This window comes from Lathyrus oleraceus, chromosome 4 (genome assembly GCF_024323335.1).
Source record: "Lathyrus oleraceus cultivar Zhongwan6 chromosome 4, CAAS_Psat_ZW6_1.0, whole genome shotgun sequence".
Classification (NCBI taxonomy): domain Eukaryota; kingdom Viridiplantae; phylum Streptophyta; class Magnoliopsida; order Fabales; family Fabaceae; genus Lathyrus; species Lathyrus oleraceus.
In genome coordinates, this window is record NC_066582.1 from 238,457,446 (window position 1) to 238,479,776 (window position 22,331).

Here is a 22,331-nt window from a genome sequence, read left to right on the forward strand (position 1 = left end):
TAAAGGAAAATTTCATTCTTCGATTTCTCCCGCGGATTCGTTTTCGTTTCCCCGGTAGTCTATCCTTGACATGTTTACCTTAACCGATAGCAAATATTCTTCCTTTGGTCTTCTACCCTGTAACAAGTAGTTGTAAATCCTTCTTTCCAAGCAAGTTTATCCTTGATATGTTTACCTTAACTGGTAACAGATATTCTTTGCGTCGGTTTATCCATGATATGTTTACCTTAACTAGTAACAGATATTCTTCCTTCGGTCTTCTACCCAGTAAATGGTAGATATAAATCTTATGTTTTTATGGTCAATCACCTTTGTTAAGTTTCTTAATGATCGGTTGTTGGTGATTCTCCCCGGCAGTTTATCCTTCATATGTTTACCATAATCGGTAGTGAATATTCTTCCTTTGTTCTTCTACCCAGTAACAGGTAGTTGTAAATCCTATTTCTTCATTTTTCCCCAGTAGGTTATTCTTACCCAGTAACCAGTAATGAATATTCCTCATTTTTCATAGTGAATCATCCTTGATATATTTACCTTAACCGGTAACATATGTCCCTCTTCCCGAGTGTATTATCTACCTACCTAGTAACTGGTGGTAGATAATATATCTGTTGTACTCCTGTGTTAAAGTTTTTCTTCCCCAGTTGAGTCTGGATTTCTATTTCTTTATGAAATCGGATTTCCTTTTATTTGTTTGGGTATTTCAACTTTGTTCTGATTTACGCCTTTCCCAATGATTGTTTCTTGTTGCATTGGTTTTATTCCGATACATGCAGATTCTTTTTCCCCAGTCTGAGTCTTTGCATTGATTATTTTCATGGAAATCCCCTCGTGACTCCAACAGTTTTTTTAAGTCGTACCCTGGCCTACGCATAGCTTTTATCCCCCAGAGTCTTTGTCCCCTCAGTGAGTTTTCCTTATGGAATGCATTATGCTCACGTGGATTTTCAGTCTCTCCCGAATTCTTTTCCTTTGTGGAAATATATCTTCCATAAAGATTATTTTTGCTTTCATATCATATGCATCATGAGGTCTCTTAGGGACCAAAATTTGTTTCTTGTAATTGTTATTTAAGTCCATTCTATCGTGTTGATAAAATATTTTAACCTTCACATCTCCGGATAGAATGACCTTAAATAGGGGCAGCTATTAGACCCCAATTTTGACCCCTAAGATCCCTCATGCCATCTCATAAACATAGCATTGGCATTGGGATCACACCTTGGTGTCCTTCTCACCTATCATTCACTAGGTTTGCATTAGGAGAAATCACCAAGCATATTTCATTGTACCATACTTTATTTTCTTTGTTTACTAATCAAAAGTACAAAAATATGTCTAGTGTAACTTTGTTTCTTTTGTAGGTAGTGTGTGTGTCCACCTATGCCTGATCAAGCTCACAACTAGGGTTTGAGACCCTCAATGCAAGGGATCAAGTTATAAAGGGTTCAAATTGGATATAAGCATCATATATGGATCCCCATGTTCTTTATTTGTCATTTTGATCAAGAATTCATCCAGAGTTTGAAGCTTGTTTGTCAAGGAAGCCCTAATTCATCTGGGTATCTTGTGTGCCTTCCTTAGTAAGTTTCTTCAACATTTGGTTAAAGATATAAAGGTATACTTCATTGTATATCATCATAAGCATATATCATCCTCCATGATCCTCTAAGAGCAAAGGAACTTCAAGTTTGTCAGTTGGTTCGTGGAGGTTGACTAGAAACGTCAACTAGTCAAATTTAGGGTTCCATAAACCCTATTTCCTACATTTGTTGTCATATGAAAATTATTCCAAGATCAAAGTTACTCTTTATGACATTACTAACAACTGTCATGTTGGCATCAAGATCTAATTTTGCTTGGAAAGTCATTTTTTATGGTGAAAGATTATATGTCATTTTGTTTGTGCCCTAGATAGAAGATCAACTTACAAGAACCATAACTTCCTTAATTTTTATGATATGAATATGATCTAAGCCTCATGATCAATTTAAAGATGTCTTATTCAACTTTTATTCTTTGATAAAGGTCACATTCCACTTGCAAGGGCATGTGCCATGAGGAAACATTATAGGTCCATTTTTGTCGTCATCATTGAACAATCAATTTTCCTCAACTTCTAAAATCCATAACTCCATCATGCTAGATCCAAATGGTATCAAATTTGTGATCAAATTAAATGTAATTTAAAGAGCTACAACTTTGTAGGAGGAACCAAAGTCCTTTCAAGCTCATAGCAAAAGTTATTCAAGGGGGGGAAATGGGTCATTTGACTTTTAACTTAGAAACTTTTCAAGTATGTTTGATTCCTCCAACTTCAAGGCCAGAATTTACCATGTTCCAAACTTCAAATGGAAAAAGTCCTAACGTTAAAGTTGTTGCCCATAATGGTAGCTTTCCAAAGAGTCTAATATCATTCCATTTGGATCATAATTGAGGAACTTGCACAAATTTTCTTCTCATGGATTGATTTAGCAACATTTGAACTCAATTGTTACACTACTTTGCATGGCATCATAATATGATATATTTGTGCACAAATTTGGATGGATTTCATTGGTCATTTGGGCCTAAACATATGCCCATGCAACTATGCAAATGAATTTCTATTTTTGGTTCAAAATTTGAAAGGTGTAGAAATCATTTTCCATGGCCTATATAATGAAGCACATTGCCTCAGAATTCAGGAGAACCCTTGCCCAAGCTCTGCCAAGTAATCCCATAGCCACACTTGAGAGAATACCTTGAGGATTTCATTGAAATTGAGTTTCTAGTTCAAATTCTATTTGTGAAGTAGAACTCCAAGGATTCATTACCTTTTTCACTCCATTCATCTCCTGAAAATTAGAGGAAGAAGAACCAAGTGGAATTGCACCATGATTAAGCTTCAAAGTTGCTACTCGAAGGTGAGATTTCTCAAACTTTAACTCTTCGAATCCCACACATTCCCTAAGATCTTGGCTTGTTTTATGCATGAATGAAGTCCTACCAATGTAGTCATTGATAGTGAGTCGCTTTAATGTTGAATCAAAGCAATTTAGTTTGAATACCTCAACTTTCAACTCCACATTTTTCATTATAGAGTGTGAGTTGGAAATTTTGGAGTTGATATTTGGAATCCTCATGATTTTCTCTTCAAATTGATATATGATCCATTTATTTTCATGAGCTATTGAGTTGGACCAGTCCGATGAGGTGGCCGGAGAAGATGACTGGATATAGGGCTCTAGTGATGTGTTGGCGCAGTCCAGACCATCTGATCCCATGGTCACGTTCTAATCTGGTCCCTTGATTGTGATTACCCCTTGTACACATGTGTTGACTAAGGACCATCATCGATGACATGTGCTTGGCCATCAGATCTTCCACCTCAATTAATGAGGGAGATCTAGTGGCCCTTATTTTTCTGATTTAGTTTATTTTTCCAAATTAATTTTTAAATGTCATTTTCTTATAAAATTCACTATAATTTCAATTTTAATCCAAAAATCATGGGACTACCACCAAAATTTCACAAATAATTTCCTCTTCCCATTTATAAATTAAAATTAATTTTTGGATTGAGTTTGATATTTTTAGTGAATTTTGTGATTTTTGAATTGTTTTAATTGATTTTTAAATACTTCTGACTTTCAAAGAATGCCAAAAAATTAGTCAATGGTCCTTTGACCTTGTTTGACCTATGATAAATCTCTTAGCCATTTATTTGGTGATTTGAAGGGATTTTAGGTTTTTCCCCTTTTAAAATTATTTTCTTCATTTTAAAAATTGATTTAAATTGACTTAATTGCTTTAATATTTTATTGAGCTATTTTATTGACTTTGTGTTGACTCAATTTTTGTTTGGCCTTGATCTTGGTTGAATTGGACCTTAACTTGGTCAATACCATTGGATTTAGGGGGTTGATGAAGTGTGAACTCCATCCCTCAAGATGAATGGATAGTATTGATCAATTGAGGTACATCCCTTGACCAATTTGGGATCTCTTTCACTTCATTTCTTCATCTTCATCTCACTTATTCCTTAATCCCTTCTTGGCCAATTATTTCTCATAGATCAAAATGCTAGTTGATTCATGTAGCGGGGTATTCGTTACCATTAGAGATATTGACTAAATCTAAGGTAAACCATACAAGTCGAGTCCCACCGCACTTCTATTTATCCAAAGGAATGGTTAGAAAGAGAAGAAAAACCTAAAAGTTTTATCGAATCAAAAACTAGTAAAAATGTCAGATATCGGGGTAAGGGGGTTGGTTATGCAATGGGAAGGTTTAAGCACCCAAAACATCCTAGGTACTCCTAGGGAGCCCTTTTCATACTTGTTGTAAGGTTGGTATTTTGTGAAAATTTGTTTGTGCAAACATGATTGAAGAGATGAGAAGAGAATGCACAAATTATTTACATTTTTGTGGTTAGATGGATAAACCCATTGCCTACGTACCATCTTAAGAAAGATTAGGATCAAAACCTCGTAGTTCGGGGTAATAATCTCAAAATGAGTTGGTGAATTGATTGGTCCAAAAGCCTTAAGGTCTTTTGTTATCCAAGGGAGAAAACTCAACCTAAAACCACAAATCCACCATGTGAGGATAACTTCAACATGCTAGTGAGGGGTTAAACCTATAATAAGCATGGAAGACTCATTGTCCATCACCAAGGATATGGGTGAGCATTACATCTATCTCAAGGATAACTCAAACCTAATAGATAAAGGTTATGAAAAAAGTTTGATTAAGAGAGTGGCCATTGAAACCACAAAAAGGTATTTGAATGAGTGGTATTTACCAATGAAAAGTATTTACAAAATATGGTCAAAGTTGATTTAAAAGTTCAATTCAAAATAAGTGTTATGAAAAGAAAGTTTGAAAATCAAAAGCATAAGACTTAGGTTTCTAATGTTTGAAAAGAAGTGTTAAATGTTTGTACAAAAGTTTTGGCTTGGGTTAGAGTGGAGGGAAGAAGAAGAATGGCTAAAGTCCTAATCATACAAGAGATAAGGGATAGGAAACAAGACCACAAATGGAGTTCCTCTCTTGAGATCATATTGATGATCCAAGTAGCTCCAATCCTTTGGAATATGCAAGCAAAATAATAGTAAGCTCAAGCAATCAACACAATCAAACAAGCTTCTTAGAAGATCTCCAATGTATCTTGTGTCTTCCACTTTGGATGAACATGGCAATGGTTCTTCAATTTGAGCTCTCATAGGATTCCCTAGCACAAGAGTACACACATCAAAGAGTTTTATGAAGCAAATCAAGAATGGACAAGAGTGAGTTTAGAGGTTTGGTCATTCTAATCCATCTTCAACATTTAAAGTCCTTTTACTCCAATTCGCATAGGGAAAGTCCTAGAAACTAAATCCATTTGTCCATTTCTTTGCACTTGGTCCACAACAATCACAACAAAACACAAGCACAATAATATATACACAATTATGTGCTCAAGTGAGCAAAAGGCAAATTGTATTAACATAAACATGTGCTCAAATGAGCAAAGGTGGAAAAGCAAATGAATAATATGTGCAAGAATAGTAAATTGCACTAATGTATAGAGCAAGATGTAAATGTTAATAGTCAATGGTTATTGTTAGTAGTTAGTGTGCCATAAGGAAAATTTAGCGCTATGTTAGCAATCGTAATTGGACTTATGTAGAAGTCACAACTATCTGAGGCCGATCAATAATAATGTAGGCAACAACACAAGTTAGAGGTCTTGATTAGTGAATCAAACTCCAACAGCTTGCCATGCCAAAGAGAAAAAGAGAAATGATCTTGTATTGATTTAGGTTCTTTGCATGATTTAGAAAGCAATCTATCCTTAATGCAAAGCCATTCACTTGATCCATGATCAAGATGAATTAGATTTGAATCAAGGAAGATTAAACTTCCATAATCAATGCTAACCACCAATCTTTAACTTATTGATCAAAATAAGAAAATAAGAAGAAGAAGAAGATGAAGAATATTAAAGTGCATTAAATGAAATGGAATGTACTAATCAACAAATGTTGACCAAAGATAGGGAAGATCAAGGTCAAACAATAGAAAATAGAAGCAAAATGAGAATTAGAAGTCAAGAAATAAACAAAATGTTTTTGGCATTTTTAATATTTAAAATAAAACTTGAATTAAAATAATAAAGAAAGGTCAAACTTCAAACTCAATTCAAATCAACTTTGAAAAGTCCAAGTGAATTATCCCAAGTTCAACAAGGTCAAACAAAGTTTGACAAAAAATTTCAGCATTTTTATAAGTCAGAAACTATTTTAAATCAATTAAAAATGCCTAAAAATAGCCTAATTAAATTAAAATCTCAAATAAATCTCAAATCAATTAATAAATTAATGATAATATTTTTCATAGATCTATCATCATTCAAAGAGGTTGAGAAAATATTTTTGTATTTTTTGAATATCAAAAACTATTTAAAATGAATTAAAAATAACCAGAAAAGAGAAAATTATTAAAAAATAGCAAATGATGAAATAAAAAATATTAAAAATCATTTTTAGGAAGTAAAAAATAAAAGAGAAATAATGCAATTGATCCCATAATTTTTGGACCAATAATAAGAGAGATATGATTTTTAGAAATAAAATGGAACCTAGAAAAAAAAAAGGATTAATTCAGAAATAGCAAAAATCCACACGCGTTGGATTGAACTTCATTAAATGATGTGGAGGATCCAATGGTAATGGCATGCGCGCGCACCATGAACCTCAGTAAATGAGAAACACAAATATTAAAAAGAAGTCATAACATCCAATGGATCTGATTAGATCTGGAAGCATGATCCAACGACCACGACTTAATCTGGCAAACGGACAGTGGCCAGCGCCACCGTCTTCTCCGGGTAGCTCCGGTGAGAGTTCAAAATTGCAGAAGAATAAATGTGCATGAAAAGCCACGATCCAGGTACCATTCGAAAGGTGGAGTGATGTACATCACTCCTATGCCACTCAATTCCACTCTAGATCCCTATTGAGAGAGAAATCAGAGATGGAACTTTGGTGGTGTTCAACTGAACTTGCTTGATTTCAAAAATTAAGAACACAATAATGATGCCTCTATGCAGAGGACTTTAGACCACACAAAATCAAGGCAAATGGAACAATATATGAGTTGTTTCGAAGCAAAATGTAGTTGAGCAAAACCTTTGAATTGTGAAGAATTGAGTCACTATCTTTGAGTGTTTTTGCACACAAAATCTTCTATGGATCAAATGAAGAAGGTTTAGGAACTATGGATCTTAAAAATCAATCGATGCAATTGAATTTCAGATCTGAAATTTTTGAAAGAAAGAGAAAAGTTCCTTTGGTGAGGGTTGAGTTTTGAGTTCAGCAGGGGTTTAGGCGCCTTTAGGTTGAAGAAATGAGAGGCCAACGACTCCTATTTATAGCTGAGCAAGGCTGAATGCATGAGCAAAATCGTGTGCATGGGAGAAGAGGGCCTCCATGCATGGGCCTGTACAGGCGTATGGAGGGCCCAATTCTGAATGGAATTGCAAGATATACATCACCAAATAAGAATTGGACGTGCAGATTGGATGTTAATGGATCATGCATGACAATTGGAATGATTTTCATAAAATGCACTATTTCATTGAAGCCTTCGAAAATGCCATGTCTAAAATCCAAATGCAATCTTATGAGTAATGGTTGGAAAGCTTGTTGCATAAGGAACAAATGTCATGTTGATCAAAACTTCATTCGGGCCTTGGAAATTAATGAAAATTTAGTTTGAAGTGTAAGGTGCAAAACATGCATATGTGAAATTTCCAAAATTTACCAATGTTCAAGCCCTTCTCTCTCAATGATGCAAGCTGCAAATGATAAAATCCTCAACATGAAAGTTCTATAAATTTTCAAGAAAATCAATTTTGAATTAAATTTTGCATCATTTGGATTTTTAATGAAGAAGTTATGGGCACTTGAAGTTGGACTTTTTCACATTTCAATGCACTTGGCCGAAAATGACCTATAACGTTTTGCATTATCACATGTATTTATTTTGCGATTTTGCAATTTTTCTCAACATAACATTTGAATTAGACACATTAATCTTTATAATTCATTAAGTCTCACCTCAAAATCATGAAAAAAGAATGAGTTATGTTCTTGGGAAGTTGACCAAAAATTAGGGTTTCAGTCAAAATGACCTATAATGTCTTGGAAAGGATGATGACCTTACAAGCTTCAAATGAATTTTTGATGAAGATGAAAGTTGTTCATATGGTTCTTAATAATATTTTTTCTCTTGGGGTCATCTCCATTTGACCAACACATAAATAATTAGGTCTCAGTGTATTTCCAAATAGTCAGATGAATTGACTGATCAACTTCTCAAGTCCACACCTCATATCTTGATGAATTGATGATTGAGGACACTAAAATAAGTTCAAATATTCATGAAATGATGAATTAAAGAACTTACCTTGATTGTATTTGACCATGGGCTGAGGTTGCTTCATGAGCAAGGCACAATTGATGAACATATGAATTAGGGTTTCCTTGGGAAACAAACCTCAAACCCTTTGATTTGATTTGATAAAAATGATGAATTGAGATACTTGTGAGGCATATTTGATGTATGAGAGCTTTGGGTAACCATTACCATGCTTGCTTTCATCTTCTCTTGCCCATATCATTGCACAAAGGGTCTCCTAGAAGCCTTTAGACCTTGTGATTGCTTAAGCTACAAACAAAAGAGATTAGTGACATATTTTTCTGATTTTGATTAGTAAATGAAATGATAAAAGCAATAATATACAATTCTTGTATGCTTGGTGATCTCAAACCACTCACAAGAGATCCCATCCAAAGGGCAAAGGGAACCAAGATGCCTATGATCCTTGAGGCAATGCAAATGCAATGTAATGATGCCATGAGGGGTCTTAGGGTCAAAATTAGGGTCTTACAATTCATCAATGACCATGTGTCAGATGAATCAACATGAGCTTGATTGAGATAGGTCCATCCCCTCTTATTTTTGTGTGTGGTATATTTTAGGAGATTGGTTTTGATACCTTGTCTCTAACATGCATTAACACCAATATTATTATTGACCGGCCTCATATAGTTGTGACTTCTACATAACTCCAATTACGATTGCTTAACATAGCGCTAAATTTTTCCAAAAAGCAATAGCATTTTTGCAAGTGAGATTGTAAGTCTCCTATTCCTCATGGTATTATATGAATATTTTTCCTCTTTTAGATTTGTGAGAGCTAGTGGCATACTTGTTAATTTTATCCAAGTTGGAGCCCTTCTCATGAATGATGTCTAGGTTCATATCTTCATGCTTATGAGTGGATGGTTGAGTGTTCTCCAAAAAATGATTTAAATAATCTTTTTTTCTTCCACTAACATTCACTAACATCTCTTTGTATTGACTTTATTTTTAGTGCCATTTATTTTAATGCAATTTAAATTGTTGCACTTTATCATTCATTATCATTTACATTAATGCAAATTCTTTATGTTTCAGTCATTTTCACCTTGCTCACTTGAGCCATTGTATTTGTGCGTGTGATATATTTTGTATTTGTGATTTTGTTTTTTTTCTCGTCTTAGGACCTTAAAATACTTAATAAAAACAAAAACCCTAAAAAATACATTGGTGGACTGTTGGACCTCTGTCTGTGACTTTATTTGACATTATGGACTTAGAGTAGACAACATCCCTGGGCTATGGAAGAACTTGGCCAATTCCATTATTTGAGATCATTTCTTGGCCAATGTCATTCATCTGATATAAGCCTTGAGAGACTCCTTTGGTTTATCTATTATACTCTCTCTCTCTCTCTCTCTCTCTCTCTCTCTCTCTCTCTCTCTCTCTCTCTCTCTCTCTCTCTCTCTCTCTCTCTCTCTCTCTCTCTCTCTCTCTTTGTCTGAGTTATTATTTTGATCTTATTATTATCATTTGATGCTTGTCTCTGTGAGTATGTTCCAAGGGATATTTCATATGATACATATAAAGGAAATTGAAGGGATATTTCATTTGGTTATCTTTATTTGATACCATTTGGTCTTCTTATTAATTGCTTGGATGTTTATAGCTTTGTTGCTTGCTTGACAATCCAAAGGAAATGGGTTTCTATCTGACATAATTGTATTGTGGATGCTCCCCATTGGTTAGATATTTTAAACTCGAAACTTTTAAATCTTGTCTAGGATATTCCCTTCATCTCCTCCTCCTTCTTTAATTTCAAAATCTATCCCTCATTTTCAAAACATCTTTGTTTATTATTTTCAACTTAGACTTGTTTAATGAGTAGAAACCTTGGCCTTATGCCATTGATTTTCAAAATATTTTCTTAATAAAACTTGTAAATGAACTTAATGATATTGACTTTATTTTAAAAAAGACAAAGAACTAACAATCTCATCTAATCATTTTAGCAACTTTATGACTTTTCCCTTTAAACTTTTCAAAAAAAGGCATTTAGATTTGAGTTATCTTTGGTTGAGATATAATTCTCCCATTCCATTATATATTGATTGTAAGACTTTTCATTTATTAGGGGTTAGTGGCATACTTGTTGATTGAATCCAAGTTGAATCCCTCCCTCTAAAATGTTGTAAAGCCCTCATTATCGTTGGATGTTTGGTTGAGTATTCTCCCATTGATAACGAAATATCTTTAAGCTTTTCTTAAAATTTAATCCACCTACCTTTGAAATTTTTACTACGAACTAAGAGGTTTTGATCCCTCATTTTTATTTCGGTACGTAGGCATAAGACGAAAAGTCTTGTCAAACACAAAAATTGAAAATAATGAATTCTTTTCTCATCCCCTCTGAAGCTAGCAAAAATATACCCGAACGTATCGCATGCTCGATAATACAACAGAGTCTCCATCGAACTTTATTTATTCCAAGAGGAAAGGGAAAACATCGATAAAACCCGGGGGAAAGAGATATACTAGATAAGGAAGTCGGTTATGCAAGGGGAAGGTATTAGCACCCCAAACATCCATGATACTCCATGGGAACCGTTTTGATTGTTCTTGCTCGAATAGGTGTTATATATGAGATTACTCGCAAAAGAATGGGAAAGGAAGAGAAATAGAAAAAGTTCTCGGTGAGGATTAGGTCCCTCGTGCCTACGTATCCTCATAGTACAATGAGGAATTAAGAGCTTCGTGGTTCAAGGAACTAAAGGCGGGAGATGAAAAGGAGTGTGATCAAAGTATGGTCTGAACCAAAGAATAGTGTTTTGAACTCCAACAAGGGTGAAAAGATGAACCCAAGAGTAAACTGGTATGAACCAACAAGCGATGGCCTACAACAAAGTATCACTATATTGGGACAACCCAAAAAAGAGAGGAATTAGGTGTTTGGGTTACGCGCCAAACAATTCTTGGTTCACAAGGAGGTACAAAATGGAGCACAAGGAGATAGTGTATTTGGCTCAAAGAATAGGTATATCACGTGGAGTGAATGAAGGTAGAATAATGAATGTATCATGGGATGAACGGATGAAGTAACTGAAGTCACAAAAATGAATATCTGATGACAAGTGACTGAAGAAGTATTGTTTGAAATCGAAAGGCGAAAGTATATTGGAATCCATAGGAGAAATGGGATTTATACCATACAGATGTTTAGGTGACAATCCAAACAACTCTAGATAGAAATGCGGACTTTACGTTAGGCGTCCTAAAAGGATGTATATGGAATTCCAAAGGAAGTGTGTTTCGATGTCACGAAGTAATGTGTCACTAGGTGAACGATTTATGATCGAAGATAGGTAATGGATTGTGAAAGATATAAATGATGCCCTAAGGCGACAGAGGAATAATTAGAAGTATGCTCGCCAAGGATAAACATCCTCGTGCCTACGTATTCTCATTGTGCAATGAGAAAGTCAGAGCAATAGTAGTTCGGAACCACGAGAACAGAGAGAGAGACATATAGTGATGAAAAGTATAACTTGTACCAACAAAATGGTATCAAGGGAACCCACAAATGGAGGGGACTTGGAATCAAAGAGTAAACAAGCCTCTCAACCAAAGGAATGAATTAAATGTCTGGGTACGAGCCAAACAACTCTCGACTCACAAGATGAACTAGTGCTACAACTTTTTCAAAGGGTAAAAGCGGGGCCCAAGAGGAAGTATTATTGTGTATAAGGAACAATATATCACTGGATGAGGAACAAACAATTCGAGATCAAATAAGAATAGCATCTTGGAATCAAGAAAGGGGTAAACTCTTAATTGAAGAGCAAAGGGGCGTCTTAGCCGAAAAAGTATTATTTAAATGTTTGGGTGACGGGCCAAACAACTCTCGATTGATGAGGTGGTCTGTCGTTAAATCATCCTAGAAGGATAGACAAGGAGTCCAAGGAGATGTATAGTTGATCTCAAAAAGATGGTATTGATTAAATGAATGGAGAAAGATTGATTGATAAATAGGGTAGGAATAGATAAGGTAGCTCGCGAAGAAACTGGGTTTTCCTACCTACGCATCCTTATAGTGCAATAAGGAAATAAGAGCTTTCGTAGTTCAGCCCACTAGGGCTGAAAACAAGGTGATTGGAGACAAAAGAATGCTTGACTGATTGGATGAAAGAATGGAGTAGACTTGATAGTTATTGGATAAGAATCACACTAAAGTCTATGAGTAAAGGCATATACGATAAGTAACGAGCCAAACGTCTCGCACCCAAAGATATCTAGAATGAGTGTAGTAAAGCTCCAGTCTCATTCCTTCTTTACTACTTAAGGCTCATGGCATGTAATTCTCGTCTTAACTTTCAAGTGGAGAGAGAAGAATCTTTGTTGTTTCTTGTGTTGATGAAGACCTTATCAATCGTTTGATTCGAATCACACTAAAGTCTATGAATAGAGGTGAATACGATGAGCGTTGGGTCATTCGTCCCATACCCAATGATATCCATAATGGGGGTAGGAATTCTCCAGTCCCATTCCTCTCCATTGCTTAAGCCTCTTGTCGTACAACTTGAATTATGATTGATAAGTTGTTGATGCAGTCCTTGCTTTACGTTGTTTTATAGTGAGAGAGACTTGTTAATCGTATGGTTAGAAATATGCTAAAGTCTATGAATATAGGTGAATACGATGAGTGCTGGGTCATTCGTCCCATACCCAATGATACTCAGAATGGGGGTAGGAATACTCCATTCCGACTCATTCTCAATTACTTAAGACTCATGCCACACAATTCCAACTTTGAATTAACAAGCTTTTGCAGTTTCCACCTTTGAAGCATTTGTATCATCCACTGCTTAGTATGAATGAGGATGCCTTGATTGAGAATCTTGACTTAAGGCTTCGAGCTCCACAACTTAGAGAAAAAGGGTCTTTTGGTCATTCAAATTAGACTGTGGGATTATACAAGTTCAAAGGATTTAATTAATCAAAATTGCTTTTGATCAATTTAATCATGGGCTTATTTTGGTTTAGGGAACTAGGTTTGAATCTAATCAAAAGGTTAGAATTGTCAGAAACTATCCTAAGGGAGCATGTTATAGTTAGTCAAAGCCTTGATTAAAATTCTAGTTACAAACCCTAAGGGAACATACAATTGTTAGGAACTGATTAAGTTCTAATTTCAAGTTCTAGTCCTAAGGGATCATGTCATTAAATGGATAAAATGCCCAAAATTACCCGTAAAGGGTAAAATGGTCATTTACAAAATATGTTCAACTATTAGCACAAATCAAATTATAGTCAATGTCTAACCATATCCTAAAAATTGCTTTAATCCCAAAGCTTGATTTTAATCTATTTATATAGAAATTAACTAAATTCTAAAAACCTAATTATTTCTAACAAATACTAATTATCATCCTAATGTTCTAACATCAAGATTCTAAAACTAATTAATTCTAAAACCTAATTGCAAAAATTAACCTAACTAACCTAAGCAAACTAATTAAGCTAATTAAAAAATAGTTAGAAATAAATTAGCAAAAAATAATACAATTTTAATGTATGTGTAATGGGCCAAGAGAGGGTGCAACACATGAAAAGGGGTGAAGAACTTGAAATTGGTGTATGGGCTTCAGCCTAGCCCAATGCTGAATTATTATTAGCCACAGGGGGTGTATCATGGGAATTAGGGTGATGAAGCAGCAAACCGCACATGGGCTTTCAGTCAAGCCCATTATCACATTGCTCAATGTCCACCGGGGGTACATGGGGAATGTTGGTGTGTGAATCAAATACCATTGGGCTTGGATGAAATCAAGCCCATTAGAAACAAATTCCATGGCCACCGTTGACTTGGACAAGTCAACAAAAGTTTAAAGTTATTCAGATGCACGCTACTCTCTCTCTCTCACTGCCTATTTCAACGACCAACCACCATGGGACACCGCGCCGGCGGTTGCCTCCGGCAAAGGTGGTTCGCCTGAACTAAGGTGGAGGTCACCGTCTGGTGCGCAATAAAACGCTGGTGACGAATTTGGAAGTCGATTAGGAAAATTTCGAGGGATAAGCTGAATCGAAGGGAAACTCCTGAAGAACCCTAGGTAGTTTTAATCAAATTAAATGGAAAATATGAGGAATCAACACCTACAACCCTAGGGCTTGGATTTCTTTCTTTGAATTCTACGTTTAGGTAAAAAGGAAATGAGAAATTACTATGGTTTGAGATTTACTCACCGGAGAGGGAGGCTGGAAACACGTCAGGTGAGCTTCTGATTCCTTTTCTTTGCCTTTCTTTGACGCAAATCATTCTCTTCTTTTCCTTCTTTCTTCTTCTTCTGGAAATTGAGAGTGAACGAATGGTGAGTGATGTCGTCTCTATGAGGTTTAGCTCAAGAAAATTAAAGCTACAATGTGAAGCTTCAATGGCTTATGGAAGAAAAAGAGCTTTGAGTGAGGGAGTAAAAATGGATAGCTTGCAATGAATTGAGAGAGATGGTGTCAAGGGCTTTGCAATGAGGGATGTGGTATCAATTTATAGATGGTAGGTTTGGATTTATGTGGGTTAGGAGTTAGTTATGACTTAGGCTTGGAGTTAGTTATGAATGAATCACTGAGTTAACTGATAACTCAATTAGTTCCTGAACTTGAACTCAGTTAGTTAACAGTTAGAATGAGTGAGTCTAAATATATCATAAGTTTGTTAGGTAGTTACTCCATCTCTTTGTGAATTCGCTTAGGCAATGTTATGTGTTGCTAGGTGATGAGTTAGATTATGATGATGAAAGGTGCTAATTGGTAAGCCAAGGTTGCAGATCACTGGCTGGTGTAGATGGCATCATGGTAGTGCAAAACCAAGATTGTGGCTGTAGATTACTACTGATGATAACCATATGACATTGCAGGGTCCAAATTTGATAAGTTCTTGAAGCACTTTAACTGACGTACAATGTGCTTTGTCATTAATACATTGTTGATTTGCAAGCTTCATGATGCAGGGGTTCCGACTCTCCATTCAATGATGTGTTCTGCAGGTTGCATTATGGATGACACTACAATATTTTGCTGCAAGAGAGGACTTGTTGTAAACTCATGCCATGGTAAGTTCAAAACAAAGTAAATATGCATAACTTTTGTCAACTTAACCAGACTTGGATTGTTTATGCTTGGATGAACTATATACTTTATTGTGCATAATGGCTAGGTTGGCTTAATGCTTAAGGATACATAGCAACAATGGTTGAATACAAGGTCATGGTATCTGACTTTGAGGGTGTTATTATTCAGTAGGTTTTGTTTTGTGTAATTCTACAACATGGTTATGTGTATTCCATTTGAATATGAAACGCTCCTGGTCATGGTTTGCTGCAGGGTCTGGTGTGATTCAGGATGGTCTGCTTGTAACAAAAACAAGGAATGTTATAGGTTGCCTCAGGTGTATTCCATGTTCATATGTGGGATGATGCATGTCTTTTGTAGTGTGCTTTCCATTTTAATGCATGTCTTTAAATGGGCAATATGGTTTGTTGGTCTTGGCACTTGGTGATGGTGGTTGAATGTCTTATATTGCAATGTTGTTTGTTTTCATATACTAATGGTGATTCCAGGGTTTGGTTGTGATTCATGGTGCAACATGGCAATGAACTGATATGATATTTTTTTCTGGATTTGTTGCATCTGTTGTGGTTATATCATGGCAGTGCATCATTAATGTTGGATGTGGTATGGTATGTTCATGGTTGGCTTATTCATTGCTCTTGCTGGCAGGTTTTGATACACTGTTGCATTTCAGGCTTGATCTTGACAGGCTTGGAAAATGATGATATTTCCTGCTAGCTGCTTTTGGTCTTGTTACCTTGTTAGTAGACTTGATATGCTTGACAGTCTATTGGAAGGATTTAGGTTGAGATGATCTTCTGACCAACTGTCAGTTATGAGTTTTGTACTGTAGGGTGTTGGTAGAGAGCATCTGGACTGCACCATCCTGGCCTGGCCCATGTCTCATTCATGCTGCAACTCGTGGCCTTACCCTTGATTTGTTAATGACCTCATGTAACCAGTGGGGTACCAGAACTTCTCATGTTGCATGGCAATGTTGTTGGCATTTTCTTTGGCTGATTCATGGTGTGCAACAAAGGGAATTGCATTCTGACTTGGTAAGGTATTGGCTCGTCCTTCTCCAATTAACTAATAGTTCATGTTCTTTGCATCATTGGCCTAATTCTGTTTGGTATTGTGCTAGCTGGTTTTTTAGATTGTTGCAGGATGGTGGCAAGATTCACATGTAAGGCTTGTCATGGTGAATTCAAGCCCATATTCACGTGTCTTCTTCTATCCAGTCGGTTAATGCATGTGTAGAATTTAATTATGTGACCATAACACTTGGTATGGTGGATGCAAGATCTGTTTGGCAAGGTGGAGCTATGGTTGGAAATGCAACAAAGTCTAAGTCATGGCAAAAATTTGAAAGAGAGCCAAATTACTTGGGAATGAAGAAACAAGGCCAAACACACCAAACATGACTCTTGGGTGATGGATCAAGGCAAAAGGGATAGTTTAGGTCTTAGGTGGTCAAAAATGGATGAGTTGACTTTGGTTAAAGTTGACCAAAAAGTCAACTACTGACCAAAGTCAACCTTTGGTCAAACTTGTAAAAAAGGGTATTCTTTCATGTAATGACTAATGTGATGGATTATAATGGATTAAAAGGGATTGAAATTGATTTTATTTTTGTACATGTATGCTTGATTTTGGAATGAACATGACATGACTTGTAACATGGAGTGATCATATTACATGGCCCAAGAACATAACTCTGTCTTTATGAAATAAGACCAATGCTTGAACATAAATCAATGGACTTGACCACCATTTGGATTGTGATACAAATAGGCTTTAGTGGTTTGGGTAGACAAGGCCAAGGATGTACCAATAACAATATATAGATTGAATTCAATACCAATGACCAAAATGAAAACAAGCCAAGAATGGACTAAGTACTTAAGATGATTAGGTGAAGTGACATGGGTGGAGAAAAGCATGGGAGCTATGGGACCATAGGCTGGAGCCAAGACAAAATGTTATGGAGGACAAGGGTCAAGGTGGTCCCAATCGATCAATGGGTGAAAAGTGGAAGAAATTAGGGTTTTGGAGACTATCTATATGAAAATTCGGGTTACAGGCTATCTTTAGACCCAATCTTCCTTGGTTGAGATTATCTGAAGTATGCCAAGATCTTTGAATCAATCAAGATGCGTCATAAACCAATCCAAAGCTTCATGACAATATCCTCAAACATTAGGGTTAGCATACCTTGAGGACTACTTGAAGATTCCACATACCTCCATCATCAAGAAATTAGGGTTTTGAAGATCCATGGGCTTTGGTGCAACTCCAAGCCCTGCCTGTCAAGTTAAAAAACAAACAAAGCATTTAGAATCTATAATGATCCCTTAATGGAATTAATGATACTCTTGCATGAATTGTCAATGTATGCCGCTGATCCCCAAGTTGGATGGAGGTGGGAAAGAAGGGGAGGGCAAATTTTGGGGTACTACAGTTGTCCCTATTTAATCTTCTTAAACCTGAATATAGGAATTGCGGCAGCTTTTCAGGTATTCGAGGTGGAAGAGGATTAAATACCGACGCATCCAAAAATTTGCTTGAACGGGTGGTCACATTACTGTCACCGGCTTTTGATATTTACATGGCATATCATGGTAGAGAATATGATATGTGTAGTGCATGATGTATGCTTTTCTTTCATGATGTGTGCATGCTTGTTTGTTTATCTGTATGTCATTTGTGGAAGATATGGTTTTTTATTATGATGGGGACTCTGACTTGTCATCGAATATTGGAAAATAAAGGTTATGGGAGTTCCAGGTGTCAACACTGCTCTGAAGGAATCATCTGCCTGCTGGAGAACATCGGGACACTGAAACCAACAGGGCAGCCAGGTGGATGTCACATATGTTCAAGCAAAACCATTTTTGAGCCACCAGTCATCTTTCAAGTGTATTTGGATTTTACAGTAATGCATAATGGTTCCCTTTTGTGTAGCTTTTATTATTCTCCGACCTTTTAAGGCATTATGTGAATAAGATAAATCAGTTATTTCGCATACAAAATACGGAAGAAAAATATTCGATAAAAGAAACTGAATTTTATTGATGTGAAACTGTACATATGGTGTGGACAAAGATGCAAACACCCTTGATGAGGATGTTGCAAAAATTGGAAAATAATGAAATGGCAATGGGAAATATTTTGTGTATTTTTTCCATTGATTACAGCATTGGCCTTAGTCTACTGCAGAATCTGAATCCCAAAACCTTGCTTCGACTGACGACGATTGGACCGATCTTTGACCATCTGATATCTAGCATGTAGTGTAATGGCCTCAAGGATCATAGTCCATGCCTTTATCCCTAACTTTTTCCTAGACATTTTTATTCTTTTCATCCACCGGGATGCTCCTTTTTTCCTAAGTCTCCCTTTCGGATTTTCGACCCAGCGAGCTTTGTATTTCTTCCCTAACTTTTGCATGGACAATTCATTTTTTGGTCCATCGGGATAACCATTTTACCTAGATCAATCTTATAAAGATTAGTCTAGCAGGCTTTCGTCATTTCTTTTTAGGCATAATATTTTTTGACTATGTCTGCATTCACTGGCAAGGGCAAGTCTTCCCCATCCATTGTCGTGAGGATTAGAGACCCACCTGAGAAGGCCTTCTTGATGACGAAAGGTCCCTCATCGTTAGGAGTCCATTTGCCTTGCGGGTCTGAGTGAATAGCTGAATAACTTTTGAGCACGAGTTCCCCCGCGCGGTACTCACGGGGAAGAACTTTCTTATCAAAAGCTCGTTTGAGACGTCTTTGGTACAACTGACCATGACAGACGACCGTCAAACATTTTTCTTCTATCAGATTCTGTTGGTCATACCGTGATTGAACCCATTCAGCTTCATCGAGATCGGCCTCCATGATGACTCTGAGTAAAGGGATCTCGACTTCAATCGGTAGGACGACCTCCATCCCATACACTAACGAGTATGGAGTTTCCCCAGTGAATGTGCGAGCTGAGGTTCTGTAACCATGCAAAGCGAAATGTAACATCTCATGCAAGTCCTTGTATGTCTTGACCATTTTTTGGACGATCCTTTTGATGTTCTTGTTAGCTGCTTCTACTGCACCGTTCATCTTGGGTCGGTATGGTGAAAAGTTATGGTGCTCGATCTTAAATTCTCCGCACAACTCCTTCATCCTGTTGTTGTTGAGATTATTGGAATTGTTAGTAATGATCTTTCTAGGTATCCCATAGTGGCAGATTATCTTCTTTTTTTATAAACCGGGTAACCACCTGTTGAGTGACATTAGCATACGAAGCAGCTTCGACCCATTTCGTGAAGTAGTCGATGGCGACTAGGATGAATCGATGACCGTTGGAAGCTTTAGGCTCTATCATCCCAATCATATCAATACCCCACTTAGAAAAAGGCCATGGAGAAGTCAAAACATTCAATGGAGTTGGTGGCACAAAGATCTTATCACCATATATCTAACAATAGTGACATCTTTTAACAAAGTTGTAACAGTCAACCTCCATTGTCGTCCAGTAATACCCAGCCCGGAGGATCTTCTTGGCCATAGCAGGACCCTTTGCATGTACACCCTCGTAGCCTTCATGTATGGATTTTATGATCGTACTGGCTTCGTGTCTATCCATGCATCTAAGAAGTACAGAGTCATAATTTCGCTTGTATAGCACATCACCGTTTAAGAAGAACTTGGAAGAAAGCCTTCTTAGAGCCGTCTTATCGGTAATGGATATTCCCTTGGGATACTGCCGTTTTTCCAGAAATGTCTTTATGTCATAGAACTAGGGCTTATCATCAGGATCATCCTCGATCACTAGACAGTGCGCTGGTTCATCTAAGTGGTCAATATGGATGGCTGGTGCTTCATTCTTGTAATTGACTTTGAACATAGATGCCAACGTAGCTAGAGCATATGCTAACTGATTTTCTTCCCTTGGAATATGATGAAAAGAGATTTCATCAAAGTAGGGTACCCGTTTTCTGATATGCTCCTTGTACGGTACCAACTTGCTATCCCGAGTCTCCCAATCACCTTTTACCCGACTTATTACAAGAGCCGAATCACCGTATACCTTAATAATCTTGATCCTTAAGTCGATGATCGCCTCCAAACCGTAGATGCATGCTTCATATTCTGCTATATTGTTGGTGCAGTCAAAACACAATCTAGCGGTAAATGGAAGGTGGAAATTGGTTGGAGAAGTGATAATAACACCTATGCCATGGCCTCGAGCATTGGAGGCACCGTCGAACACGAGCGTCCATCGCGATCCTGGTTTGGCGCCTTCTTCAGGGCTTATCTTGAAGCCTGGCATAGTGAAGTCTCTGATAAACATAATGTGTTCGTCTGGAAAGTCAAACCTCAACAGTTGATAGCCTTCGACTGGTAGGTGAGCAAGGTAGTTAGACAGAACACTCCCCTTTATCGCTTTATGGGTCACATACTGAGTATCATACTCGGTCAACAACATTTTCCACCGGATAATTCTACAACTAACAACAGGCTTTTCGAAGATGAAACTTTATCAGATCCATTTTGGATATCAATAAAGTAGTATGAAAAATCATATATTGTCTCAAGCGTCGAGTAGCCCAAGTCAAAGCACAACAAGTCTTCTCCAAAAGTGAGTATCTGGTCTCACAATCAGTGAATTTCTTGATGAGATAGTAAATAACATGTTCCTTCTTGCCTGTGTCGTTATGTTTACCCAAAACGCAACCCATAAATTCATCAAGTACCGTGAGGTACATAATGAAAGGCCTACCAGGAACCAGTGGTATCAGGATTGGTGGTTCTTTCAAGTACTTTTTAATTTTGTCGAATGCAGCTTGGCAATCGTCGTTCCACACAATCGATTGATTCTTTATCAATAGCTTGAATATCGGTTCGCAGGTAGCTGTTTAGTGAGATATGAATCAGGAGATGTAATTGGGTCAGCCAAAGAAACCTCAGACTTCTTTTTCTGTTCGGGGAGATGGCATTTCTTGGACGGCTCGAACTTTTTCGGGATCAACCTCAATACCTTTCTGACTGACTATGAAACCCAGGAGTTTACCAGATCGGACCCCAAAAGTGCATTTAACTGGATTCATACGCAACTTAAACTTTCAAAGTCTAACAAACAATTTCCTCAGGTTTACCAAGTGATCTTCCTGAGTTCTGGATTTTGCAATCATGTCGTCCACGTAAACCTCAACCTCTTCATGAATCATATCGTGAAAGAGGGTTACCATGGCACGTTGATATGTTGTCCCTACATTCTTCAAACTGAACGATATTACTTTGTAGAAGTAAGTCCCCCAAGGTGCGATGAAAGTTGTCTTCTCCATATCTACTGGCGACATCTTTATCTGATTATACCCAAAGAACCCATCCATGAAAGAGAAGACGAAAAATTGCGTTGTATTATCAACCAAAACATCAATATAAGGCAACGGGAAGTCATCCTTCAGACTTTCTCTATTGAGGTCTCGATAATCTCTACACACATTCTGACTTTACCATCTCTCTTCGGAACTGGGACGATGTTAGCAACCAACTGTGGATACTTAGAAATAGCCAAAAAGCCAGCGTCAAACTGCTTCTTAACCACGTCTTTGATCTTGAGTGCCATTTCGGGTCTGGTCCTTCTGAGTTTTTGCTTTATGGGAGGACATTCAGGATTGAGTAGCAAGTGATGTTCAACGATGTTGGTGTCTAACCCTGGCATATCTTGATATGACTAAGCGAAGACATCAACGTACTTATGCAATAACTCTACCAACTCGGAGTGTACATGCTTGGCAAGAGACGACCCAACTTTCACTTCATTTCTATCAGTTTCAGAACCCA

General features: G+C 36.9%; 1 protein-coding gene across 1 annotated transcript; it reads right to left on the minus strand.

Annotated features, from left to right (window-relative positions):
- Positions 1–20,280: 20,280 nt before the first annotated feature.
- On the minus strand, positions 20,281–20,814 carry LOC127136847 (uncharacterized). The gene has a single exon (XM_051063361.1). It carries the CDS (start codon positions 20,812–20,814, stop codon positions 20,281–20,283), a length of 534 nt encoding a protein of 177 aa, XP_050919318.1.
- Between the last annotated feature and the right edge of the window lie 1,517 nt (positions 20,815–22,331).